This window comes from Heteronotia binoei, chromosome 13 (genome assembly GCF_032191835.1).
Source record: "Heteronotia binoei isolate CCM8104 ecotype False Entrance Well chromosome 13, APGP_CSIRO_Hbin_v1, whole genome shotgun sequence".
Taxonomy (NCBI): domain Eukaryota; kingdom Metazoa; phylum Chordata; class Lepidosauria; order Squamata; family Gekkonidae; genus Heteronotia; species Heteronotia binoei.
This window is the reverse complement of record NC_083235.1, coordinates 14,964,192-14,991,973: the sequence shown is the minus strand read 5'-3', so window position 1 is coordinate 14,991,973 and position 27,782 is coordinate 14,964,192. Positions and strand designations below refer to the sequence as shown.

General features: G+C 48.6%; 1 protein-coding gene across 1 annotated transcript; it reads right to left on the bottom strand.

Annotated features, from left to right (window-relative positions):
* On the bottom strand, positions 1–27,009 carry WAS (WASP actin nucleation promoting factor). Its single transcript, XM_060252455.1, has 12 exons — positions 26,827–27,009; positions 22,942–23,082; positions 17,038–17,124; positions 16,394–16,490; positions 15,520–15,561; positions 14,678–14,728; positions 11,264–11,441; positions 11,050–11,092; positions 9,265–9,418; positions 7,260–7,690; positions 2,221–2,329; positions 1–165 (listed from the first exon to the last, which is right to left on the bottom strand). Exons 1-12 carry the CDS (start codon positions 26,938–26,940, stop codon positions 113–115), a joined length of 1,500 nt encoding a protein of 499 aa, XP_060108438.1. The 5' UTR covers positions 26,941–27,009; the 3' UTR covers positions 1–112.
* Positions 27,010–27,782: the final 773 nt, after the last annotated feature.

Sequence of the window (27,782 nt, the reverse complement as noted above, 5' to 3'; positions counted from 1 at the left end):
TAGGGAAGCGGGTTGTGGGGTGCTGGTGACAAAAGAGCAACACACTGAAATGCCTACAGGAATTCAGGCAACAGCCGGTTTGCAGAAACGGGACTTCCAGTGCCGGACATCCTCAGTCATCCCATTCATCATCATCATCGTCGACTCCATTATCTTCATCGTCGTCTGTGGATGCAGAAGAACAAGTCAAAAATGCAGGCAGGAGCTAAGTCAGAAGGCTCCCTGGAGCACCCTTGCAAGGAGGGTTCCATAGGGATGAACACACATTCTGGGTACGTCCAGACCTCCAAAGTCACAGAATCATAGAGCTGGAAGGGTCATCTAGTGCAACCCCCTGCACAATGCAGGAAAATCACAAATACCTCTCCCCCCCCCACACACACACACCCAGTGACCCCTTTTCCATGCCCAGAAGATGGTAAAAAACAGGTCTTTTTTTGAACAGGAAGGCAGAGGAACACAGTTCTGGCTGGCTTGGCATCAGAGGGCATGGCCTAATGTGCAAATGAGTTCCTGCTGGGCTTTTTCTACAAAAAAGGCCAGAAGGGCCTGGAGAAAATTTGCTGCCTGACCCCCAAAGTGCCAATCAGCATTTCTCTGGGCATGTAAGAAAGAGCCATGAGAAGGAAGCACTGATGCAACCCTTCCTGCCCTCCTTCCCATGAACTGCCGAAGTTCACAGAATCAGCATTGCTGTCAGAAGGCCATCCAGCCTCTGTTTCAAAACACTCCAAGGAGGAAGCCTGTTCCACTGAAGTTGTGACGGACAAGAGATTTCAACTTGCACTGGGCCGTTACTGCCAAAGGAGACGTTAGTCCGGGAGGTCTGGGATTACCCTGTTGGTGGGTGTTGTTCAATCCACGCCACCGTGTGTGAGACCACCCTGTGCAAGCAATGCTGATTTGATCAGGAAAGGACCATGGAGGGCAGGAATATTTAATCCTCTGACTCAAATGCAATTTCTCCAGACGTTCAGAGGGCAAAATTCCACACAACTGGAAAGTGACTCAAGCACAGTTCCCCTAGTTCAAACTAGACTTGCTTCTAAGTATGAGGAAAAGGTTGGTGATTCACGGCGCTATACTTGGACTTTCAAAAGGAATCAGTATGTATTTCCAAACAGTAGCTCGAATAGCCCAGACCACCTTACGGTCATCAGAGAGAAGCTAAGCAGGGTTGGATGGGAGACCACTAAGGAAGCCCAGGGTTGCTATGCAGAGGCAGGAAATGGCAAGCCACCCCTGACCGCCTACTGCCTTGTAAAACCAATGACTAGGCTTCCCAAACTCCCACAGGGGGTGGGACTTTCCCCAGTTTCAGAGCCCCCAACCCACTGATACGGAGCGAGCCGACAGGGGGACCCCATCCCCAAAGAGCCCCGTCATGCGTGGTGGCACATGGTGCAATGATGTCACGCAGAAGTGATGTTATTGTGTTGGGCAAGTCACATGGGGACACTCTAGGAATTGGGGGGGGGGTTTCCTATGGTTTTGCATGGGGCGGCTCTAGCAATTTGGGGGAAACTCTATGGCACCATAGAGTCCCCCCCCAAAAATTGCTAGAGTGTCCCTGTACAAAACCATAGAGTTTTCCCCCAAAGTCCTAGAGAGTCCCCACACAACGTTCCCGGCATCATACGTCACTTCCAGGTGACATCATCATGCTGTGGGTGCGAAAAAAAGTCCCCCACTGGTAGCCGGTGGGGACTTGGCAACCCTACCCATGACATTTAATCATCATTTTCTGTTTCTGAAGAAAAATTGAATTGCCAGCACACTGCCATGGAAGTTTGCCTTCTGAATTGTGTTTGAGTCCTTTTTTAATTCAGTTAGCGAGCTCAAGGAAGAAGAAGATATTGGATTTATATCCCGCCCTATACGCTGAATCTCAGAGTCTCAGAGTGGTTACAATCTCTTTACCTTTCCCCCTCCCCCACAACAGACATCCTGTGGGGCTGAGAGAGCTCTTACAGCAGCTGCCCTTTCAAGGACAATTCCTACGACAGCTATGGCTGACCCGAGGCCATTCCAGCAGCTGCAAGTGGAGGAGCGGGGAATCAAACCCAGTTCTCCCAGATAAGAGTCTGTGCACTTAACCACTACACCCAACTGGCTCTCAGGAGTTTATTGCATCTTCCCACTACCACCATCAATGCACAATCACCTTCTGTACTACCTCACTTTTGTTTTCTCTGACAGTGGCAGATCAGCCCCACTCACCTGAGGAGTGGATGACCTTGCATCTCTTCTGCATCACACACATGAGAGCCCCAACCAGGCCTTCCTCGCTTTGGGCAGGTGGAGGTGGGCTGTCCAACACATCAGGCGTCTGAAATGAACGGAGAAGCCGTAAGTGGGGTCCTTTGACTTCTTCTTAGATCAGAGTCCCCAAACCTTTCTGAGCCTGCAGTCACGTGTGGAATTCTGACACGGCATGGTGGGTGCAGCAACAAAATGGCTGCCACAGGAGATGGAGCTAGCCTAGGGTTGCCAGTTTACACTTGGGGACAGGGAGGCCCTCCCCCTGCTTCAGGGTTATCAGAAAGAGGGTGGGGGGAGCAGGACCCAGCACGTGGGAGTAGGCCAAGTAGGCAGTGACCTAGGGCACCACCTGCCTTAGGGCTGCCAAGCCCCCGGTTCGGGCGGGGAATCTCCTGCCTGGGAGGTTTTCAACCCGCCGGCCCACATTCGGCCGGCAGGAGAAACGTCCCTCTGCATCGCTGGTGTGATGGCGTCACCCGGAAGTGACATCATCAAAATGGCGGCGCCCGTGTGGGGCCGCTCTAGGCGTTTCTGGGAAAACTCTATGTTTTTCCTGGACACACTAGCCATATTGGAGGTAAAACTCTATGGTACAATAGTAGGGTTGCCAAGTCCAATTCCAGAAATATCTGGGGACTTTGGGGGTGGAGCCAGGAGACTTTGGGGGTGGAGCCAGGAGACACTGGGGTGGAGCTAGGAGCAAGGGTGTGACAAGCACAATTGAACTCCAAAGGGAGTTCTGTCCATCACAATTAAAGGGACCTCACAACTTTTTAAATGCCTTCCTTCCCTCCACCCTCCCCTTCTCTGATTTCACCTCAGAGGCGGAGCGGAGCAGGCGACGCCGCTGTGCAGCTGCCGCCTCTTCTCCGCTTCATCTTAGCTGCTCCTCCGAGATGGGCTCAGCCTGAGCCCATCTCGGAGGAGCAGCTACGGTGAAGCGGAGAAGAGGCGGCAGCAGTGCAGCGTGCTCCGAGATGGGGCGGCTCGCCACGCTCCTTGGGGCCTTTTTCCCCCCTCCCCCCGCTTCCGTTTTTTTGGGGAGCGGGGGAAGAGGCTGGAAATCCTGGGGTCTCCCACCAGGGCGGGAGGGTTGGGAAGCCTATACAATAGGTGCCATAGAGTTTTAACCTCCCAAATGGCTAGAGCATCTGGAAAAACCAGAGTTTTCCTGGAAACGCCTAGAGCGGCTGCACACGGTGCACCGCCATTTTAATGGCGTCACTTCCGGGTGACATTATTTCATTGCGCGCGCGATGAAGAGGACGTGGCAACCCTATTGGGAGGATCAGGGCCAGCACGTGGGAGTAGGCCAAGTAGGCAGTGGCCTGGGGCACCGCCTGCCTAGAGGTGTCAGGAGGCTCCTCTTCTCACGTGGTGTGCCCACTGCCTCCCCGACCTTGCTGAGGCTTCCGGAGCCTTGGTGAAGTCGGGGGGCATGGCAGCGAGCACGTTCAGAGTCTGGCTGTGAGCGCGCCTGCTGCTTTCCTGACCTCACCGAGGCTTCCGGAGTCGGGAGGGGGCGTGGCAGCAAGCCATTCAGGTGCGGCTTGGCCTGCCCTGTGCCCGGCCCTCTCCCACTTCAGAGAAAGCCAGGAAGAGGTCTTTCCAGCTCCCTTTGAAGCAGGAGAGGGCCGGAGCACAGGGGTGGGCCAAGCGCTTGAACTTCACGCACCCTGATGATGTCATTTCACTTGGGGGGGCGGGGGAGCAGGGTTCATCCTGGAGCACTAGAACCTCTAGCGCCAGGCCGGGGGGGGGGGAGGGAAATGTCTGCTGGGCACTCCCTTATACCCTAGGCCGGGAGACCAATTCCCATAGGTTATAATGGAGAATTTATTCATGGGTATCTGGTTCCGGGGTGTGTGTGTGCTGTTTTTGGAGGTAGAGGCACCAAATTTTCAACATAGCATTCGGTGCCTCTCATCAAAACACCTCCCAAGTTTCAAAAAGAACAGACCAGGAGGTTCAATTCTGTGAGCCTCAAAAGAAAGTGTCCCTATCCTTCATTACTTCCAAATGGAGGGAAGGCATTTAAAAAGCTTGCGGTCTCTTTAAATGTGATGGCTAGAACTCCCTTTGAAGTTCAATCATGCTTGTCACACCCTTGCTCCTTGCTCCATCCCCAAAGTCTTCTGGCTGTACCACAAAGTCCTTCTATGAGCACTTATTTTTAGCAGTAGCAGTTCACTCGGCTATGGATCCATTTTTTTCAAACTATCTTTCAGTTACTTTCCCTTAATGTTTTGTTCCTAAATGGTACCCACTTTTCTGGCAACTCAGTCTACAGAGACGAATGGATTTCAATACTGCTCAGATATCTGCCCCATCAAGCACTTCTATTGTCCCCTGAGCTGGATAGTCCAGTTAATCCTGATTTTGTCTGATCTCAGAAGCTAAGTAGGGGTTGACTGTGGTTAGTACTTGGATGGGAGACTTCCTTGAAATACCAGTTGAAGATGCTCTATTCAGCTACCTCTCTGAATATCTGCCAGGCCCCCAGAGGTTGACGTGACTTCCAGGTACACAAACAGCGTTTTTGTTTTTGTTTTTGTAGCAGGGACTTCTTTGCCTATTAGGCCACACACCCCTGATGCAGCCAATCCTCCTGGAGCTTACAGTAGGCCCTATAAGAAGAGCCCTGTAAGCTCTTTGAGGATTGACTACATCAGGGATGTGTGGCCTAATATGCAGGGGTGGAATTCTAGGAGAGCTCCTTTGCATATTAGGCCACGCCCCCTGATGGAGCCAATCCTCCTGGAGCTTACAGTAGGCCCTATAAGAAGAGCCCTGTAAGCTCTTTGAGGATTGGCTACATCAGGGATGTGTGGCCTAATATGCAGGGGTGGAATTCTAGGAGAGCTCCTTTGCATATTAGGCCACACCCCCTGATGTAGCCAATCCTCCTGGAGCTTACAGTAGGCCCTATAAGAAGAGCCCTGTAAACTCTTTGAGGATTGACTACATCAGGGATGTGTGGCCTAATGTGCAAAGGCGTTCCTGCAAAAAAAAGCCCTGCACACAAATACCAAATAATAAACAAAGTAGTTCGATTGTCAGAGAAAATTCCCTTCCATCCAGTACCACGTAAGACCTGTATGCTACTTGGGTCTGCCATCGTTACAAATGGCAAAGGACTGTCTTGACTGTGTGGACCCAACCTTTAAGCTGCAGGGCAAGTACAAGCCGTTCTGCGCTGTCTGTCCAAGCCTGTATCTCACTGCAGGGCTAAACACAGGCCAGCTCATCTGAAGCATTGCCTCACGGGCACCATCTGATTTCGCAGAAATCCTTTTCGACAGTCATTTCCAGTCCCTGCCAGGCATTTCTAGAAAGTGGCTGGTGCCAGGTGGGGCTCTTAGCTGTCGGAGATTTGATCGCGCAGATTTTTTAAACGACGTGGCTTTGGCAGCGGCTGCCAGCATAGCACATAGGGTTGCCAATCCCCAGCTGGACACAATACAGATAAGGAGAATCACAGAAAGGTTGAAAACTAGGGTTGCCAAGTCCAATTCAAGAAATATCTGAGGACTTTGGGGGTGGAGCCGGGAGACATTGGGGGTGGAGCCAGGAGCAAGGGTATGACAATCATAATTGAACTCCAAAGGGAGTTCTGGTCATCACATTTCAAGGGACGGCACACTTTTTCAATGCCTTCCTTCCATAGGAAATAATGAAGGATAGGGTCACCTTCTTTGGGGGCTCATAGAATTGGACCCCCTGGTCCAATCTTTTGAAACCTGGGGGGTATTTGGGGGAGTGACACTGGATGCTATACTGAAAATTTGGTGCCTCTGCCTCAACAAACAAGGCCTGCAGAGCCACAGATACCCGCGGATCAATTCTCCATTATTTCCTATGGGTATAAGTCTCCATAGGGAATCATGAGTACCCAGCAGACATTTCCCTCCCCTCCCCCGGCTTTCTGATGACCCTGAAGCGGGGGGAGGGCCTCCAAACCGGGGGATCCCCTGCCCCCACCTGGGGATTGGCAACCCTATTGAGAACAGGAAAAAAAACCGTGACAAAATAACAAAAGCAATATAACTAAGTTTAGAAAACCTTTTTCCCAAAACTTTTTTTTTTAATCCTGTGGTCTTCACACACTATTTTCAAATAACAAATTGTCTGGGTGAAACTATCATTTGCATTCATAACAAAATAAACCAAAGCACAAATATAACACTTCACAGAAAAGTATTTCATTGAAAAAGTGCTTAGTGCAAAAAAGTGCTTGTATAATAAAGTGCCATAGCTTATTGGAACAACAATATATCACAGTTGGAGGCAGGGGATCCTCTGCTTTGGAGGCCCTCCCTCCACTTCAGGGTTATGAGAAAGTGGGGAGGACTCTGTTATACCCTATGGAGACTAGTCCCCATAGGGTATAATGGAGAATGCATCCAAGGGTATCTGGGGCTCTGGGAGGAGCTGTTTTTTTTTTAGGTAGAGTCACCAAATTTTCAGCATAGCATCCTGTGCCTCTCCTGAAAACACCCTCCAAGTTTCAAAAAGTTTGGACCAGGGAGTCCAATTCTATGAGTCCCAAGTGCCCCTATCCGTCATTATTTCCAATGGAGGGAAGGGATTTAAAAGGAGCACGGTCCCTTTAAATATGACGGCTAGAACTCCCTTCAAAGTTCAATCATGCTTGTCACAACCATGCTCCTGGCTCCACCCTCAAAGCCCCCAGATATCTCTTTGAGTTGGATCTGGCAACCCTAATAGCACAAGACTTTTCCTGTGCGACTGAATGTAAACTGCAGCAGCCATTTTGTGGCTGGTTCCGCCTCCTGCGGCAGCCATTTTGTGGCTGTGCTCACCATGCTGTGTCAGAATTCCCAAAGCACCCATAGGCTCAAAAAGGTTGGGGACCCCTACTCTTAGCCAGCCTAACCCTGGAAAGATGACCCCTCCCCAACCCTGAATAAGACAGTTGGACTCACCTCATGCAGCACTATCCATCCCCTGAGACACCCCCCCCCAATGTGTCTCACCTTATTGAGTTGTATTCCTTGACGTATTTGATCCAACAATGCACCACGCCCTGAGGCGGCAGGAGGAGGAGGAGGAGGAGGTGTTCCTGTGGAACCAAAAGCTCCAGGGAGGGGAGGAGGTGGAGGACACGGTCCAGAATTCTGGAAGAGAGGTGGGGGAAGTGGTGGGGGAGGAGGCGGTGGTGGGACTGACCCAGAAGGAGGTGGCGGAGGACGGGTGGAGCGAGGGACCGAGGGGGGAGGTCCCCACTGAGAGTTGGGAGGCACCCGACTGGGTTGAGGGGGTGGTGGGACAGCTCCCCTGTTCGATATGGGTGGGGCACCAGGTGGCAGGCCTGGGACGGGTGGTAGAGGCCCCGTTCGGGAATGTCCAGGTGGTGGGGGCAGGGGACCAGATCGATTCGGGGGTGGGGGTGGGGGATGCGTCGGACCTGAAAACAAACAAATAGGAGCACTCAGATCTCATTTCATGGATGACAATCGGTATATATTAACAGGGCTTTTTTTTGTAGCAAGAGCTCCTTTGCATATTAGGCCAAACCCCCTGATGCGGCCAATCCTCCAAGAGCTTACAGTAGGCCTTGTACGAAGGGCCCCATAAAGCTCTTGGATGATTGGCTACATCAGGGGGGTGTAGCCTAATATGCAAAGGAGTTCCTGTTACAAAAAAGCCCCTTTTTAACATCCAGGGCTTTTTTTGAGCAGGAATGCAGTTATGCCTGCCTTGGCATCAAGGGGTGTGGCCTAATATGCAAATTAGTTCCTGCTGGGCTTTTTCTACAAAATAAAGCCCAGTTAACACCTAAGGCTGGGATTCCCAAGATGATGCCCACTGGCATCTTTCCTCATGCCTGCCAAGTATTTTAGAAAGGGGTGAGGCCAGGTGGGGCTTTTGCCCAGCAAGACTTCTGATTGGCCACTGGAGGTTTGATTGGCTGTGCAGAGGTTTAAATATTGCTTTGGCAGCAGCTGCCACCACAGTCCAAGGATCCTCACTGTGTGAGTGGAGGTAAACTGCAGCAGCCATTTTGTGGGAGGCTTGGCCTCCTGAGACAGCCGTTTTTATGACAGCCATTTAATGGCTGCACCCACTGCGTCGTGTCAGAATTCCAAAGCTACCCACAGTCTCACAAGGGTTGGGGACTCCTGACCTAAGCTATCTGGCATCTTGCATGGCTTGCCCTCAAATCGGTGCATTCAAATTCCAATTCTAAACAAGACTTCTAAATGCTAAATAAGAAGCCTATGGGGGCAAACCACTTAGCAGCTGGAGTGGTGGTATTTAGAACATAAGAGAAGCCATGTTGGATCAGGCCAATGGCCCATCCAGTCAATGTTCCCTTTAAGCTGTAGAGTCTTGTGAGCAAAAATTCTACTTTATGAGCTACTGGAATTAAAGTTGTGGGCTACTGGCATTAAAGTTGTGAACTACGGCATAAATTATCGTGCTCTGGGGTCATCCTTCCGGAGCTAAGACAAAAATGTGTGAGCTGGAGGCTAAAAATCTGTGAGCCAGCTCACACTAATTCAGTTTACAGGGAACACTGCATCCAGTCCAACACTCTTTGTCACACAGTGGCCAAAAAAACAGGTGCCATCAGGAGGTCCAGGACACTAGAAGCCCTCTCTGTTCCCACCCCCTCCCCCAAGCACCAAGAATACAGAGCATCACTTCCCTGGACAGAGAGTTCCAACAACACGCTGTGGCTAATAGCCACTGATGGACCACTGCTCCATATACTTATCCATTCCCCTCTTAAAGTTCCCCTATTGAAAGGCCCAGGGGGGTACCAGACATCACAGACATCCTCTAGTCCCCAAGGCTGGCCCTAGACTGTCTGGCACCCTAGGCAAGGCTAACTTCTGGTGCTCACCCCCCCCCTGCACTGATAACGTCACCAAGTCACATGGGGGCACCCAATTCGGCGCCCCCACAGAAGGCCAGCGCCCTAGGCGATTGCCTAGTTTGCCTGGTAGTAGGGCCAGCCCAGTCCCAGTGGCTCACCCTGCCTTCTTAGCTCCTCCTTCACAGCCTCCAGCCCTCCTTGGCCTTCAATGAAATCATAGATAATCTTGGAGGTCTCCGCATCAGTCAGCTGGGCCTCGCTGATTCCCGCACGGGCGAAAAGCGTCTTCAAATCAGGATCTAAGTTATTCAGCTGAAACAGAAATATCGGCATGAGCGGATAGGTGGGCGTTCAGGCTGCAAGACGCAATGCAAGGGCCGCGCTCCCTCCCAGTGACTAAACAACAACCATGGGATCACAGTTCATAATAGAGGAAATACAAACAGACAGACACTGTGATACGCTGGCTAACACAATTATTAAAACTTTTATCAAGAATACTTTTATGAAGAATCTTACAAATCTTGTGTCATGTTATAAAGAAGGACAACATTACAATATTGCAAAGAAAAGTCCATTCCAATGAGCACCCGGATATAGACTCATTTCATCAAAATCTTCCTCAGGGATATCGCTATATATTTCAAAGTTATTAGCCTCTTGTACAATTCAGCATGTGTATTGGGAGCAAGCCAGTCCTTAACTTCTTCTCTAAACAGATGCAAAAGCCTTCTGAATTTGGCTGGCAAAATTTTCTCTGTAAGGCTACCAAGCCCCCAAGGCCGGGCGGGGGTTCTCCCACTTGGGAGGTTCCCAATCTGCCAGCCCACATTGGGCCAGTGGGAGGCACCTCCCCTGACGTCACCAGCATGATGAGTGACATCATCGCGCCGGCGGCATCGTGCCAGTCGCTCTAGGCGTTTCCGGGAAAACTCTATGGTTTTCCCGGATGCTCTAGCATTTTGGGAGGGAAAACTCTATGGTATAATAGGTATCATAGAGTTTTTACCTCCCAAAATGCTAGAGCGTCCGGGGGAAACCATAGTTTTCCCGGAAACACCTAGAGCAGCCGGCGTGCAACATCACTGGCGCAATGACGCCACTCACAGGAGTCGTCATTGCGCCATGTGTGCAAAGCATGTGCGAGAGCAGTCTCCTGCCCGGGGTTGCATTGGACTTGGCAACTCTAGTTCTCTGCAACCTCTTTATTTCCTTCAGAATTAGCATCCTCTCAGTGCCATTTAAGTGTTGAAGTTTATATGGAGCAAGCCAATTCTGAACCTAACCAGATGCAAAAGCCTTGTGAATTTAGGTGGCAAAATGCTATTTTGCTGGCAGAATGCTCTCTCTCTTTTTATCACTTAAGTGCTTTAATCTAGGAGCAACCTCTCCTTTAACAGGTGCAAAAGCCTTCTGAATATTACTGGCGAAATGCTCCCTACAAAAAGCTTGAAAACTTCTTTATGATGTGACAAAAAGATTTGTAAGAGTTTTGATGAAAGTATTCTTGATAAAAGTTTTACTACATGTGCTAGCCAGGATATCACAGTATCGGTTTGCTTGTATTCCCTCCCGGTGACTGGAAGCCTGTGAATTTGTTTGGACTCCAGAAATATTAAGTCTCATCTCACACCTTTTCAAGATCCAAAAATAATTCCCTCCCCATGCTTTCACTCTTTCTGTGTTAGGGTTGCCAGGTCTGTGTCGGAAAATACCTGGAGACTTTGGGGGTGGATCCAGGAGAGGGTGGGGCTTGGGGAGGGGAGGGGCCTCAGCATGGCATAATGCCAGAGTCCACCCTTCAAAGCAGCCGTTTTCTCCAGGGGAGCTGATCTCTGCCAGCTGGAGATGAGGTGTAAAAGCAGGAGATCTCCAGGCCCCACCTGGAGGCTGGCAACCCTACTTTGTGTCAAGTCTTCTGATTAAACCCTGTGGGTACATACATCAAATCCACTGTTGGGATCCCAACCGATGTGCTGAATATGCCTGGAAAGGAATCACAGGAGAGATCCATTGAGCGAAGACGCTCGACTGACAGCCAGCCGCGTCCACTTGTCTTCCTATCATGGAGACGGATTTGAGCAGCGCTGCCTAGAGAGGCTGTGCTCCATTTAGTTCTCCGTCCTCTCCATAGCTCCCTCTACTGGAGAAACTCACTTGAACCCACTGGGAGCTCCAATGTCGGCCTTCGAAATCTTCTTTTTCCCCTTCTTTTTTTCTGATGCTGTAGGAACAGGGAGCCCACGGTAACGGGAAAAGGTGATATCCGGATTCTGGATGTCAACCGTTGCCAGGGTTGGAGCCGATGATGGGGAACTTGGCTGCCTGCTAGGCCCTGGTGTGAACATAAAATGAGGCAGGGCTTTTTTTTGTAGAAGGAACTCCTTTGCGTATTAGGCCACACCTCCCTGATGTAGCTAATCCTCCTGGAGCTTACAGTAGGCCCTGTACTAAGAGCCCTGTAAGATAGATAGATAGATAGATAGATGAATTTATTGTCATTGTTCTCAACAAAAAGAGAGCAACGAAATGAGGTGCTCTTCCACAAACATACCAACACATCAAACACACATATTCATAAACCATTTAAATACATCTGAAACCATTAAACCATTTAAACCATTAAAACCATTTAAATACATCTAAAACGGATAAACATTCATAAAACCATTAAAACCATTTAAACCATTAAATAAACATTCATAAAACCATTAAACATTCATAAAACCATTTAAACCATTAAATACATCTAAAACAGATAATCCTTCATAACCCTGCATTTAACCTAACCACAGCACTTGGATAGAAACTGTCCTTAAATCTGTTTGTCCTAGCCTTCAACACTCTATATCGTCTACCTGACGGTAAGATCTCAAAAAGCAAATGGCCCAGATGTGTATGGTCCCTTAGGATCATTTGTATCTTCCTTTTACATGCCATATTATACAGATCCACCAATGAGGGGAGAGAACATCCACAAATCTTTTGTGCTCCAGGAGGATTGGCTCCATCAGGGGTGTGTGGCCTAATAGGCAAAGGAGTTCCTGCTACAAAAAAAAAAGCCTTGAAATGAGGTGCTGAACAAAATGCAAGGAAACCCACCCTCCTTCCCACGAAGCAATGCCTGCTACCTCATGAATCTTTTTGGTTCCCTTCCTTCCTCTTTTAAATATCCTTTTATTTAGTTTTGGAGGCGGTGCTCTCCCTTTGTCTAGTACTGGAGTTCACATTTCCCCCTCCTCGATTTTTTTTTTAAATTGGTGAGTATTTTTGTGTGAGCCTGTATGTTTGCATGTGCATGTCTGGAAGTCATGGTTGACTTCTGGCGACCCCTACTGGGGCTTGGTCATTTCAGAGAGGTGGCTTGCTATTGCCTACCCCTGCATCCTGATCCTGGTATTCCTTGTAAGTCTCCCATCCAAGTACTTGTCAGGGCCGGCCCTACTTAGCTTCCAAGATCTGATGAGGTCAGGCTTGCCTGGGCTATCCAGGTCAGGGCTACAAGTTCTGCCCCCCCAAAAAAAAAAAAGCAGGGTAAAACTCAAACGTGTTTGACAATTTTTCATATGGACATATGAAGCTGCCTTCTACTGAATCAGACCCTCGGCCCATCAAAGTCAGTCTTCTCTACTTAGACTGGCAGCCGCTCTCCAGGGTCTCAAGCTGAGGTTTTTCATGCCTATTTGCCTGGACCCTTTTTAGTTGGAGATGCCAGGGATTGAACCTGGGACATTCTGCTTCCCAAGCAGATGCTCTACCACTGAGCCACCGTCCCTCCCCAAAGTCCGTATTGTCTACTCAGACTGGCGGCAGCTCTCCAGGGTCTCAAGCTGAGGTTTTTCTCACCTACTTGCCTGGACCCTTTTTTAATTGGAGATGCCGGGGATTGAACCTGGCACCTTCTGCTTACCAAGTAGATGCTCTACCACTGAGCCACTGTCCCTCCCCTATGAACATATGAAGCTGCCTTATACTGAATCAGACCCTTGGCCCATCAAAGTCAGTATTGTCTACTCAAACTGGCAGCAGCTCTCCAGGGTCTCAAGCTGAGGTTTTTCATGCCTATTTGCCTGGACCCTTTTTAGTTGGAGATGCCGGGGATTGAACCGGGGACCTTCTGCTTACCAAGCAGATGCTCTACCACTGAGCCACTGTCCCTCCCCTATGAACATATGAAGCTGCCTTCTACTGAATCAGAGCCTCAGCCCATCAAAGTCAGTATTGTCTACTTAGACTGGCAGCAGCTCTCCAGGGTCTCAAGCTGAGGTTTTTCATGCCTATTTGCCTGGACCCTTTTTAGTTGGAGATGCCGGGGATTGAACCTGGCACCTTCTGCTTACCAAGCAGATGCTCTACCACTGAGCCATCGTCCCTCTCCAAACCTTACTGTTCCTTACTGTTATCCCGACACCACCTCACCTCCCAAGCCTCACATGAAGATACCATATGGATCCAGTGACGACAGAACAAACAACTCCTATAGCTGTATGAATACAGTCCCATTTTCCTTTTGTAAAAAAGTATCATGTCTCTCATGAAGCACAAAGATGTGATCGGGAGGACCCAGCAGACATTTTAACAGATGCTTACAGAGACTGCCAATGGCAGGAAATCACTGTTTGTTACCTTAGTCATATCTTCTTCTTTTGGTATTTTTTTTTTTTTTTTGCATTTTGTGTGTGTGTGTGTGAGTGTGCAGCATCCCATCTCACACAGTAACCAACCAGTTCCTCTGGAGACCAACAACAGGGCAGAAAGTTCGAGGCCTACATAAGAAGAGCCCCTCTGGATTTGACTAGTGGTCTGTCTAGTCCAGCAACCTGTCTCATACAGTGGCCAGCCAGTTCCTCTGGAGGGCCAGCAACAAGGTATAGAGGTTGAGGCCTTCAAAAGAACATCAGAAGAGCTCTGCTGGATCTGACCAGTGGTCCATCTAGTCCAGCATCCTGTCTCACACAGCGGCCAGCCAGTTCTTTTGAAGGGCCGACAACAAGGTATAGAGGTTGAGTCCTTCATAAGAACACCAGAAGAGCCCTGCTGGATCAGACCAGAGGTCCACCTAGTCCAGCATCCTCTCTCACACAGTGGCCAACCAGTTCCTCTGGAGGGTCAACAACAAGGTACAGAGGTTGAGACCTTCAGAAAAACATCGGAAGAGCTCTGCTGGATCTGACCAGTGGTCCATCTAGTCCAGCATCCTGTCTCACACAGCGGCCAGCCAGTTCTTTTGAAGGGCCGACAACAAGGTATAGAGGTTGAGTCCTTCATAAGAACACCAGAAGAGCCCTGCTGGATCAGACCAGAGGTCCATCTAGTCCAGCATCCTCTCTCACACAGTGGCCAACCAGTTCCTCTGGAGGGTCAACAACAAGGTACAGAGGTTGAGACCTTCAGAAAAACATCGGAAGAGCTCTGCTGGATCTGACTGGTGGTCCATCTAGTCCAGCATCCTGTTTCACACAGTATCCAACCAGTTCCTCTGGAGGGCCAACAACCTCTGAGATTCAGAGGTTTAGTGCCAGTGGATATGAAGGTTCCCCTGTGCATCACCCAGATCTACAGGCAGCTTACCATTTGAGTTACTTCCAGAAGGTGGGCTCCGAGGAAGAGTTACTCTTCTTTCTAACAGAGGCAAAGAGACCAGCCATTAGCGGGGAGTTCAAAAACAAAGGCGAAACCAAAGTGCAATGTTAAATGTTATTGCTTAAAGGCAAGGCTTTTTTTTGTAGAAAAAGCCTAGCAGGGAACTCATTTACATATTGAGCCACACCCTCTGATGTAATCATTATTTCACACAGAGCTTTTTTTTTTAGAAAAAGCCCAACAGGAACTCATTTGCATATTAGGCCACAAATCCTGATGCCAAGCCAGCCGGAACTGCATTCCTGCTCAATAAAAGCCTTGCTTAAAGGTACAGTGTGTACTGTTTTTAATATGTTCATTCATGTTTTTCAGTTCTCCTTGTGAAATGGCAGCTTAAGAAAGAAGAAGAAAAGTTTTTTTAGTAACCCACCTTTCTCTATCTTAAAGTGTCACAAGGTGGCTTACAATCACATTCCTTTCCTCTCTTCTCAACAGACACTGTGTGAGGTAGGTGTAGATGAGAGATTTCTGACAGAACTGTGACTGGTCCAAGATCACCTTATAAGCTTCATGTGGAGGAGTGGAGAATCAAATCTGGTTCTCCAGATTAGATTATGTCACTCTCAACTGCTACACGTTTCTGGCAGTATCAGGGAAGAGCAGAGTTTGGGGAGAGTAGAGAGCTCAGCAGGATGTGATGTCACTCTAGGATGTCTGTTTCTCCTAGACTCTATGGTATATCCTCCCCCTGATACTGCCTCCCAATCTTTAGGAATTTCCCAAGACAGACTTGATGACTCTAAGTGTGAGATAACAGGAAGAAAGTATACCTTCGTTGACTGGAGGTGGTGGAGGGGGTAGTTCTCTTTTTTCTGTAACAAAGGGAGAGGTTTATGAAGATGGGAATAATCAGGCCTTGAATCCAGCCGGAGCTCACAGGAGCACAGCTCCTGAACCTTTATGAGGGTTCCCCCTCCTCCTCCCCACCTACCTACCTTATCCATTGAATAGTAGCTGCAGCTGCATAACAATCCCTGGATTAGGAGAGCGGACAAACAGACAGCCACCAGGAGTTTTGCCACACCCCCAGCAGCCCTCATTAACCCCTGGAGAAATCCACACCACCCTTTCTCCACTTCTTATGTGGTTTTGGGTGGTGGGTAGCTTGCTGACCTTTTGACTGTGGGGACTGGGCAGCCCCGGAGAGCCCCAGGAGAGGCCTGCTTGGGCTGGCTGGATCTCTAGCCAGCCCAAGCAGGCCTTACTTGCCTGGGGCTCTCCTTTCTTGTGCTAGGTTGCTTTTGGCTAGTGGGGGGGGGGCAGCATATGCTAATGAGCTATGCTAATAACCTCCACCACCTATTTTTCTACAAAACGACCTCGGGGAATAGTGTTCAGGCCTTTGGTACGTACACTCAATTTCTCCTAATGGTGAGAAGTCCTGTCCCAGATTTAACACTTACCGAGGGAGCACTAGAGATTTATGGGGTGAAAAGCATGTTTTTCATAGTATCTGAGCCTAGGCAAATAGCCACGTAGAAGTGAGCACTCCTATGCTCCTGTTTCTCAGATTTTTTTCCCTTTTATGCAGGGGTCGTTTTGTAGAAAAATAGGTGCTGAAGCTCACTAGCATAACTCATTAGAAGCATATGCCCCCCCCCCAGCCAGGTGTCCGTCTCCTTCCTCACCTGAGCTTTAGCTTACCTATCCTCTGGCTCCTCTTCTGCACCTTTTCTTCCACTGTTTGCTGAAAGTCAAGGGCCTCGTCCTCATCGGCAAAGTTGAGCCCCACTTGGCATTCCTGTAAGGAACCAGAACACAGGGTTGTAGCTAAAGGAGCTCTGCTGTCCCCCCACAGTGCCGTACATTTCCAGCTCCCCCATTACAGTTCAAGACAGGGATAATGCTGGTAGTAGACACTGGACCCAGTAGTGACATAACCCAACCGTAGGGCTGCCAAGTCCCCAGGCCGGGTAGGGGTTCTCCCGCCCGGGAGGTTCCCAACCCGCTGGTCCACATTGGGCTGGCAGGGAGAACCTCCCCTGACATCGCTCGCGTGATGACGTCACCCGTGAGTGATGTCATTGCGCTGGCGATGTTGCGCACCGGCCGCTCTAGGCGTTTCCGGGAAAACTCTATGGTTTTCCCGGACGCTCTAGCATTTTGGGAGGGAAAGCTCTATGGTGCAATAGGTAGTGGCCGGCGCACATAAAAACCAACCCCCCGCCGGAGGCCGCAGGGGACTTGGCAACCCTACCCAACCCTGTTCTTTTAGCTGGCCATGCCTCCCCTTCCAGTGCCATCTTCCTATACACATGTTCACATATGCCCCCAACCCCAGTACTCACGTCTCCTTGGAAAGTGTGGAAATAAGAGGTGATGGTAGTGTAGACCAGCTGGTTGTACAGTTCCTGCTCCCAGATCATCTTCCTATCCTGCAATACACAGTTAGTCATATGGACTCCTGTTAGCTTGTAGTAGAAGTCCCCAACTTTTTTGAGCCTGCAGGCACCTTTGCAATCCTGACACAGTGTGGTGGGTGCAGTCACAAAATGGCTGACAGAGGAGGTGAAGCCAACCACAAAATGGCTGCTGCTAGAGCCGGCCACAAAACGGCTGCCACAGCTTACCTTCAGTCATACAGCCAATCAAATCTCCAGTAGCCAATTAAAAACCTTCCTGAGCAAAAAACCCATCTGGCCCCACCCACTTTCTAAAAACATTTGGTGGGTGCCATGGTGATCCCAGACACAGTGTTAGGGACCCCTGGTTCATAGTTTGTTTTGTCCATCTGTTTCTATGTGTAGGATATGACAGATAGTTTTAACTCCCAGTACAATACAGGTCCAATTCAAGAAATATTTGAGGAGTTGGGAGTGCAGCCAGGAGACTTTGGGGGTGGAACCAGGAGCAAGGTTGCAACAAGCATAATTGAACTCCAAAGGGAGTTCTGACCATCACATTTAAAGGGATTGCACGCCTTTTAAATGCCTTCCCTCCATTGGAAATAATGAAGGATAGGGGCACCTTCTTTTGGGGCTCATAGAATTGGACCCTCTGGTCCAATCCTTTTGAAATTTGAGGGGGGGGGGGTTGAAGAGAGGGACCAGATGCCATGTTGAAAATTTGGGCCTCTGCCTCAAAAAACAGCCCTCCCCCAGAGCCCCAGATACTTGTGGGTCAATTTGCTGAGCGCTCCCTAGGGGCCTAGGGAGACAGATTTTCCTAGGGGCCTAAGGAGACCAGTTTCCATAGGGCATAATGGATAATTGATCTGTGGGTATCTGGGGCTCTGGGGGAGCTGTTTTTGAGGTAGAGGCATCAAATTTGCTGCACAGCATCCAATGCCTCTCAAAATATCCTCCAGATTTCAAAAATATCGGACCAGGGGATCCAGTTCTATGAGCCCCCAAAGAAGGTGCCCCTCTCCTTCGTTACTTCCAACGGAGGGAAGGCATTTAAAAGGTGTGCAGTCCCTTTAAATGTGATGGCCAGAACTCCCTTTGGAGTTCAGTGATGCTTGTCACAACCTTGCTCCTGGCTCCACTTCCAATGTCTTCTGGCTCCACCCTCAAAGTCCCCTGATATTTCTTGAATTTGACAGGGTAACCCTAGCTCAGTAAATGTTTTTGTGGCCTTCCCTAGGCAACAAAAACATGAGGTTTATTTAGGTACATAATGCACAGTTAGTGGATAGTGCTAAAATTTTGTGGTTCTTAAGTACCACCTGGGGGAGGCAGGGGTACCCCCCACCAGCCCCCCACCCCACTGCCAATCAGCTGGCCAGCGGGGGTGGGGGGGAACTTACCCCCCAAAATAGTGCGGCCCAGTCAATGTTGCTGCTACATATTTCAGACTTGACCTGGAAGTGAAGTCATCATGTTGGTGATGTCGGGGCGACAGTCTGGTATTTGGGCAAAAGCTCCATGGTAGAAGTCAAATTTAACATAGAGATTTCCCCCTAAATACCAGAGTGTCTCCCCAATGTAACCAACGCGATGACTTCATTTCAGGGGTCATTTTGTAGAAAAATAGGTGGTGGAGCTCATCCAGGGATTGTTATACAGCTGCACCTACAATTCAATGGAGAATGTGGGGAGGTGGGGAGGAAGAGGGGGAACCTCGGAATAGCGTTGCCAATCTCTAGTTGGGCAAACTGAAGTGTACTAATTACCAAACACCATAAATAAACCACTGCGTTTTTATGTTGCAAATAAATGCTTAAACAATTTCTTTCATAATGATGCAATTACATTATCATCGTCACAAACCAACATTCATTAAATGTCCATAGAAAAATCAAAAAGTTATTTCACACCACTCTTGTAAGGTAGTACTTCCAAAAATCAGAATGTTATTTCACATCACTCTAGTAAGGTAGGACTTTACAGGCCACTGTCTCAGTTCTCCTTTGCTTGAAAAACGTAGACAGTACCACACTTGTAGGATTCCTCCTATAGGTATTTTCACAGATCGAACGATTTCTGCGTTTAAAATGGCCCCTTGGTCTGTCCTGCATAGGAGGAACCTTTACACACATGTCTGATTTTATTAATATGTCCCTCGGTGTTCTGCATTTCTTCCAGCCAATCATGGGAAAAGAAGCACACCCGGGAAGCTCGTCTATCATGTGACAATGCCTTCCGTGTTTGCGAAGGCATTGGAACATGATAGACGAGCTTCGTGGGTGTGCTTCTTTTCCCATGATTGGCTGGAAGAAATGCAGAACACCGAGGGACATATTAATAAAATCAGACATGTGTGTAAAGGTTCCTCCTATGCAGGACAGACCAAGGGGCCATTTTAAATGCAGAAATTGTTCAACCTGCGAAAATACTATTGAGATTAAGAAATTTACCCTAAATGGCTTTACTTGGCGATCGACTCATCTAAGTACCTGCACGACCTCAAGAATAATTTATATTTTAAGGTGTCCATGTTCCAGGCATTATGTCGGTTCAAGTATGCACAATTTGAGAGCATGTTTTTTGGAACATAAGTCGCATACGTCAGGGAATATTAGAGGAGGGACGGTGGCTCAGTGGTAGAGTATCTGCTTGGTAAGCAGAAGGTCCCAGGTTCAATCCCCGGCATCTCCAACTCAAAAGGGTCCAGGCAAATAGGTGTGAAAAACCTCAGCTTGAGACCCTGGAGAGCCATGAATGGGGCTGTGGCTCAGTGGTAGAGCATTTGCTTGATAAGCAGAAGGTCCCAGGTTCAATCTCCAGCATCTCCAACTCAAAAGGGTCCAGGCAATTAGGTGTGAAAAACCTCAGCTTGAGACCCTGGCTCAGTGGTAGAGCATCTGCTTGATAAGCAGAAGGTCCCAGGTTCAATCCCCGGCATCTCCAACTCAAAAGGGTCCAGGCAAATACGTGTGAAAAACCTCAGCTTGAGACCTTGGAGAGCTGCTGCTAGTCTGAGTAGACAAGACTGACTTTGATGGACCAAAGAGAGTCTGATTCAGTAGAAGGCAGCTTCATGTGTCCAGCCGTGTACTGAATTTGGACACTCATGTGATGAGATACAGTGTGCAGTGGTGTATGCTTATAAAGGGCATCAATGTAATATAGAGAATGTTTCTAAAATCCTGTTGCAAAAGGAAGCCTTTTTTATTCATAAATTCCAGACCATGTTCCTCCGGGGTCTGAATGCCTCACTGGATTTGTCTGGATTTGTTTAAAAATGGCATAAAAATTATATGTGTGTATATCAGTTTAAGTGTAAATTGGATACAGCTGTATAGAAGTATGTATGCTGCTTGAGAATCAGTTGTGTTTGAGAACCATTCCTGCAAACTGCAAAGTAACATTGTATTGTAATGTGTGAGCAATTGCCTTTAGCGCGGGGTACCCATTGTTTGGTTTGTGTCAGAAATATTTGTTATGCCTTGTTATGATTTGTATGGTAAATGATTATTTTATTTATGCTAAAGTTCCAAAGTTAAAAGCAAAGCAGCCAGTGGAAGGTGAACGAAACACAGAACTGAACCTAGGACCTGTGTAGCCGCCGCACCCGTCAGACTTCAGTCTGCTACCCATAGGAGGACAGCACTACAAGCGTGGTGCTGTCGACGTCTTCCAAGCAAAGGAGAACTGAGACAGTGGACTGTAAAAGTCCTACCTTACAAGAGTGATGTGAAATAACATTCTGATTTTGAAAGTACTACCTTACAAGAGTGGTGTGAAATAACTTTTTGATTTTTCTATGGGCATTTAATGAATTTTGGTTTGTGATGATAATAATATAATTGCATCACTATGAAAGAAATTGTTTAAGCATTTATTTGCAACACAAAAACGCAGTGGTTTATTTCTAGTGTTTGCTAATCCCTAGTTGGGGGCAGGAGATCCCCCGGTTTGGAGGCCCTCCCCCTGCTTTAGGGTCATCAGAAAGCGGGGGAAGGGAAGGGAAATGTCTGCCAGGCAATCCATTATTCCCTATGGAGATCGATTCCCATAGGGAATAATGGATAATTGATCTGCAGGTATCTGGGGCTCTGGGGGGGGGGCTGTGTTTTGAGGTAGAGGCACCAAATTTGCAGCGCAGCATCCTGGGCCTCCCCTCAGAACACCCTCCAAGTTTCAAAAGGATTGGACCAGGGGGGTCCAATTCTATGAGCCCCATAAGAAGGTGCCCCTATCCTTTATTATTTCCAATTGAGGGAAGGCATTTAAAAGCTGTGCGGTCCCTTGAAATGTGATGGCCAGAACACCCTTGGAGTTCAATTATGCTTGTCGCAACCTTGCTCCTGGCCCCACCCCTAAAGTCCCCAGATATTTCTTGAATTAGGCTTGGCAACCCTACCTCAGAAAGGTTCAGGAGCTACCCTCCCGTGAGCTCCTGCTGAATTCAAGGCCTGCTTCACTTCCAGGTCAAATGTTGCCCTAATGCTGCTGAATGATGATGTCACTTTCAGATCACATCAGAAATGACATAGACATAGACATCCCTTGCCGGTTGCCAGGACACACCTGGCAACGACACTGTTCTTAAATTGTACATTGAAGTAGTAGAAAACAGCAAGAGTCCAGTAGCACCTTAAAGACCAACAAAACTTGTGACACGGGAGGTGCTTCCATGACTGCTCACTTCTTCAGATGCTTCAGAGCAGTGACTCACGAAAGCTTCTGCCCTGCCACAATTTTTGTTATTCTTTAAGGTGCTCTGTGCTCCTGGACTCTTTAGGGTTGCCAGGTCTGGGTTGGAAAATACCTGGAGACTTTGGGGGTGGAGCCGGGAGAGGGCGGTGTTTGGGGAGGGGATGGGCCTCAGCAGGGTACAATGTCATAGGGTCCACCCTTCAAAGCAGCCATTTTCTCCAGAGGGGCTGATCTCTGCCAGCTGGAGATCAGCTGTAAAAGCAGGAGATCCCCAGGCCTCTCCTGGAGGCTGGCAACCCTGGGACTCTTGCTCTTGTCTACTGCTACAGACAGACTAACACGGCTACCCATCTTGAGTCCAAAGTGTTTCAATCTATTTCTGTCATTCCATCAAAGATTCCATTTAGTTTCAAACTGAGCAGTGCCTTGCATGAGAACATAGAAATACAAAATGGCGGCACTACGTCACATTAGTGAACAAAGAGCTAGGCTGGAGATTAGGCTTGCCGATCCCCAGGTACCAGCGGGGGATCTACAGATTTGGCAGGCTCTTTCCCACCCCTAGTCAGCTGGCTGGTGGGGGGGAAGCCCCGCCCCAACAGCCTCCATGTGCCTTCCAACCTCGGAAGACTTAAGAAGACACTGGAACAGTTTGCTCTTTGAAAGGCGTGTGTGCCTTTAAATCTTCAGCTAGGCTGCACAGGGGAGGGATGAGCTGCCAAAACGTGGGAAGGAGGAAGGGAAGCAGCCCAGTCAGTCTATTTCTGGTTTGCAGAGTGAATGGGTGAATAAATTGCCCCAGTGAGACCACAACATGTTTGCTTCCAAACTGCAAAGGGGTTTTCTCCCCCTTTGCCTGAATTCCTTTCTGTTCCCTTTCATGCAACAAACTGACACTAAAATGGCTGCTTTTTGTATGTGTGTGTGTGTACGTGAAAGAGAGAGTGGAAGTGCAGCCAGCTGCTGAGGAAATGAAGACTGTATTAAGGGGAATTTGCATTGCTGTATTTTTTATTTATTTATTTATTTTAGGGAATGGGCAAGTCTCCTGGCCCCACCCCCCAAAGTCCCCAGGTATTTTTGTGAGTTAGACTTGGCCAGCTCTACTGGAGATGGGACACAGGGCCAGGTCGGAATGGAGGCTGGTACCTTCAGGTCGTAGAAGCGGATGAAGTACGAACGCTTGGGATTGTCCTTCACAAAGCACAGGACTCCACAACCTTGCTTGGACCAGATCCTGCTGTTCGGGGGCAAGGCCAAGAACAGCTGGGCGACCGTGGTCACCATGGTCTAGGAGGAAAGAACAAGGTGTACGTTACGGGTCTCCCTGGGCGCAGGCCACAAAGGGAGGAAGTGAACCATTAAAATGTTCTGCGAACTGTGGAACTTCATAAGCACTTAATCATGAACACAACATGTTCTCCCATATAATGAGATCATGTGACTCTTTCCCATTTTTCGCAGCAGCCTATAACTCAGCTGAGAATCCCCTAGTGCTTGTCAGTATGGGAAACGGGGTTTTGCAGCTGCTTCTCCGTTTCAGTGGGTTTTCTCCCCCTTTGCCTGAATTCCTTTCTGTTCCCTTTCATGCAACAAACTGACACTAAAACGCATGCACAAAACCTGAACGATGAGAATTTAAATGGATGTGCATTTTTAAAAATTGTAGCTGCGGAATAAGTACGCCACCAGAAAAAGAATGGTGTGTACGGCAGGCATAGACTCCAAAGTCTAGAAAATCTGCAGTAAGATTCTCTGAAAATCTGCAGTAAGATGTGCAAGTGTTATGGGCCTTTGCAGGGGTGGAATTCTAGCAGGAGCTCCTTTGGATATTAGGCTGCATACCCCTGATGTAGCCAATCCTCCAAGAGCTTACGTTCTTTTTACACTGGTTTACACTGCGGCGTGGCAAATCATGAGTTTTCCCTGCACAAAATGGCAGTGCGGAGCAGCTGGTGCAAAATTGCTAGCTTGCTCTGGAGAGAAACGGAAGCCTGGTGCGGAGCAAGGTTCGTGCAGAATCAGCCTTGCTTATATTAACGTGTCATCATATTCGCACGTTCATACACTCCATGTATGCAAGGTTACTTATCCCAAAGCCATAATGTACGTTTACAACTGAGTTTACAATGATAGAAGTCCATATAAGAGACTCTAATCAATTTCCAAAACTCTGGTCAATTCCCACTGGCATTTTTTCTTGCACATAGCATAGACTGGTGATGACACGCCTCCCGGGTTTGATGTCAACACGTTGCAAGAGGCTCTCCCTTCTTCCAATCACCCTTATTAAATCTGGAACCACTGCTCAAAAAACTTTTATATCTTAGTCGCATCAGTCCATCTGATGAGGCTGGCAGTCTAGGTCAGGGGTGTCAAACATGTGGCCCAGGGGCCAAATTAGGCCCCCGGAAGGCTCCTATCAGGCCCCCGAGCAACTGGCTCTTGCCTGCTTCCTTCTCCCTCTCTCTTGCTTCCTTCTGCATCTCATCTTGCTTTACAAGGTTCTCTCAATTGCACAGGAGCTGTAGAACAAAACCTCTATTTTCTCTATTGTTTGAGGCTCCTCCCCTTCCTGGTCCCCTGAGGAGGGAGAGAAAGAGCCAGAGCTTCCTTTGCCCAGTTCCCTGGATCCCATGGGAGAAATACAAAGAAAGCACCTTTAAGACCAACAAGTGCTAATGTTTTGAGCATGTTTTATTTCAAGGTGTTAAATCTTTAGTCGTGTTTGTCTGTATCCTTTAAAAAAGTTTATATCTCTGCTACCTAATCTTAAATAGGTACACACATGGCCTGGCCTGACACAGCCCGGCCCAACCAAGTCTCATTTATGTCAGATCCGGCCCTCATAACAAATGAGTTTGACACCCCAGGTCTAGATTCTCCAAGTGCTTACTTGTGTTGCCAAGTAACCACTTGGAAGTTGGCAACCCTGGTTAACAATGAAGGAAATGGCCTTCGGGTCCCGACCCTGTATGAGGCAGCTTATTTTTACAACAGGACTGGGGGTGGTTGTGACTAGTGACTCCAACCTGGTTCTTGCTGTATGTCATCACTGCCCGAGCCCTTTTGGGGAAGTGGTTTTGTTGTTTTTTTTCCTTCCCTTCCCCATTTCCTGCAAATGAAGCAGCGTAGAAGCTGTGAGCTGCTGGACTCCCCCTTCACACATCAGGTTTCTAGTCAGATGCCCTCAGCCACGACTGTCACAAAGATGGAGGATTTTAAAGACATGTTGGTCAAACGCGTCACTCTTCCAGAGTTGCCACTTGATCGGTTTTTCAACCAACCCAATCGAGGTCATTTCTTAAACCAGCATTATCCTATGGCCATAGGGTTGCTAACCTTCAGGTGGTGTCTGTATATTTCCTGCCATTACAATCAGGACATTTTGTTGAAAAAGGGATGCCGGAGCTCATTAGCACAACTGATTTGCATAACTCATTTGCATATGCCACACACCCCTGACACCACCGGAAGGTTTTGAAAGTATTATGTGAGGTTTTATTAGGACAATTCTAATTCAAGAAGCATTTTAAGGTAGATGCTGAGGTGATATAATTTTGTACATCATACTTTTAAAATTGGGAGACCTAAAGGGTTGTCAAGTCCCCCATGGTTTGATAGACCGCCGCTATATGTTTCATTATTTTATTGTTTTAACTGTGTAAATGTTTTAAATTCAAATTGTGTTAGATTTTTATGTGTTGTGAGCCGCCCTGAGCCACCTCGGTGGGAAGGGCGGGATATAAACTTAAATAAACGTGAAACTTGAAATTTGCTGGCAGGGGACTTGCATTGTGCGATGACATGCCTCAGAACTGACATATTGCACCAGGCGATGCTCTAGGAATTTGCAGAAAACTCTATGGTTTCACATGGAGACACTCTAGCAATTTTGGGGAAACTTCATGATACTATGGAGTTTTCTGCCAAATTGCTAAACCGTCCCTGGTCAAAACCATCGAGTTCCCTACAAAGTCCTAGAGCATCCCTGTGCGATGTGCCTGGCGCGATATGTCACTTCCAGGTGCTGCATACACTGCACAGCAACGGGACTCTTGGGGGGATCCACCTGGTGGCCTCATCCCTGCCAGCTGGCTAGGGCCCACCAAAGTGGGAGATCCCCCGTCACTGGCGGGAACTTGGCAGCCGTACAACCCTGTCAGGCTCTATCATACTGCCTTCCCTCCCTAGCTCAACCCCGATCTGAACAGTAACCATCACTTCATAGCATTTACCCTCAAAACAACTTTTCTCCTGGCACCTGGTCTCTCCCTTCCAAACCAAACTCTATTCATCTGAAAGAGCCAGTTCCAGGTTTTGGGGGTCCTGAGCAGATGGTGCCTGGGGGGAGGCATCTGCCCACTGCTAGGACCCCCCCACACACACACACACCTGCCCATACTTCTTTCTCCCACTCGCCAGCCCTCCCACCTCACACACTTAGTTGCCTGCCCCACCTACACACCCTTCCCCCAACAGCACTGGCCAATGCATCCATTGAGGTGCCAGGACGATATACCACCAACATGCCATTCCTCAATAATTATGGGAGACTGGGAGCGTGGGTACAGAGTAGGGTTGCCAGGTCTGTGTTGGAAAATACTTGGAGACTTTGAGGGTGGATCTGGCAGAGGGCGGGGTTTGGTACCAGGCCTCAGCATGGTCCAATGCCATAGAGTCCGCCTGTCAAAGCAGCCATTCTCTCCAGGGGAGCTGATCTCTGTCAGCTGGAGATCAGTTGTAAAATTGGGAGATCTCCAGACCATACCTGAAGGCTGGCAATCCTAGACAGGTGGCAAGGGAGATGTGGGGGGGGGGCGGTCAGAGGCAGCAGGCCTCACCACAAGTTTTAGGCTCCAGCAGGTGCCCCACAACAGGGTATGGAGATGCCAGCTCAGACATCTCAACCCACAACTAGCCAGTACTCCAGTTGCAAGCTCCACCCTTCCTGCCGCCCCTTGTCCCCCCAGCGCCCAGGTAAACCTCGAGGTCCTACCGAGGCTTTGTTTCCCCTGACAGTGACCGAATTACCGTGCACTTCCTGCCCAAGAGTTCGAAGACCTGCTGGTTCTCGTGGTCCTTGAGTAAGGAGGAGGGCATGTTGTCAGGCTGCCCCCGGGCTCCTGGCTTGGCCCTTCGGCTCATCTTTGGCCCCCGTCCGATTATTCAGGGGCTTTCTGTCTCCACTCCACAATCTCAACTGTGGGGAACTTCCGTGTTTGCGAGGGCTTTTCAACAGGAAGCTCAGAAACCACCGAGACAGAGTTAGAAAGAAAGAGCTGGGTTCCCTGCCAGCTTCGAAATCCCAGTAGCACCCAACCCTGATGAGACAGAGGAGTAAACAGGGACCAGGCCTGGGTTGTATCCTGAACCAACAACCTAATCCAGCCAGGAGAAATTAAAATTTTTAGCCCTGAGATTTTTTTTGCGCTCGAAATGAAACTCCTGAAAACATTACATGATTAAACTCCTGAAAACAAGAAGACTGTAGATTTATACCCCACCCTTCTCTCTGAATCAGAGTGTCAGAGCAGCTTACAATCTCCTTTATCTTCTTCCCCCACAACAAACACCCTGTGAGGTAGGTGGGGCTGAGAGAGCTCTCTCAGAAGCTGCCTTTTCAAGGACACCTCTTCTGAGAGCTATGGCTGACCCAAGGCCATTCCAGCAGGTGCAAGTGGAGGAGTGGGGAATAAAACCTGGTTCTCCCAGAAAAGAGCTCATGCACTTAACCACTACACCAAACTGGCTCAAAATGTGTGTGATCTTCTGACGCCGTTTAAGCCATCACTATATTTTATGGCAAAGAATTCCATTATTTCAATATGTGCTAATATCAGATTGATTTCAGAAAGGTTCAGGAGCTGTGCTCCTGTGAGCTCCTGCTGAATTCAAGGCATGGTTACAACTTGTCTCCAGACTACAGAGATCAATTCCCCTGGAGAAAATGGCGGCTTTGGAGACTGGACTTTGTGGCATTATGCCCT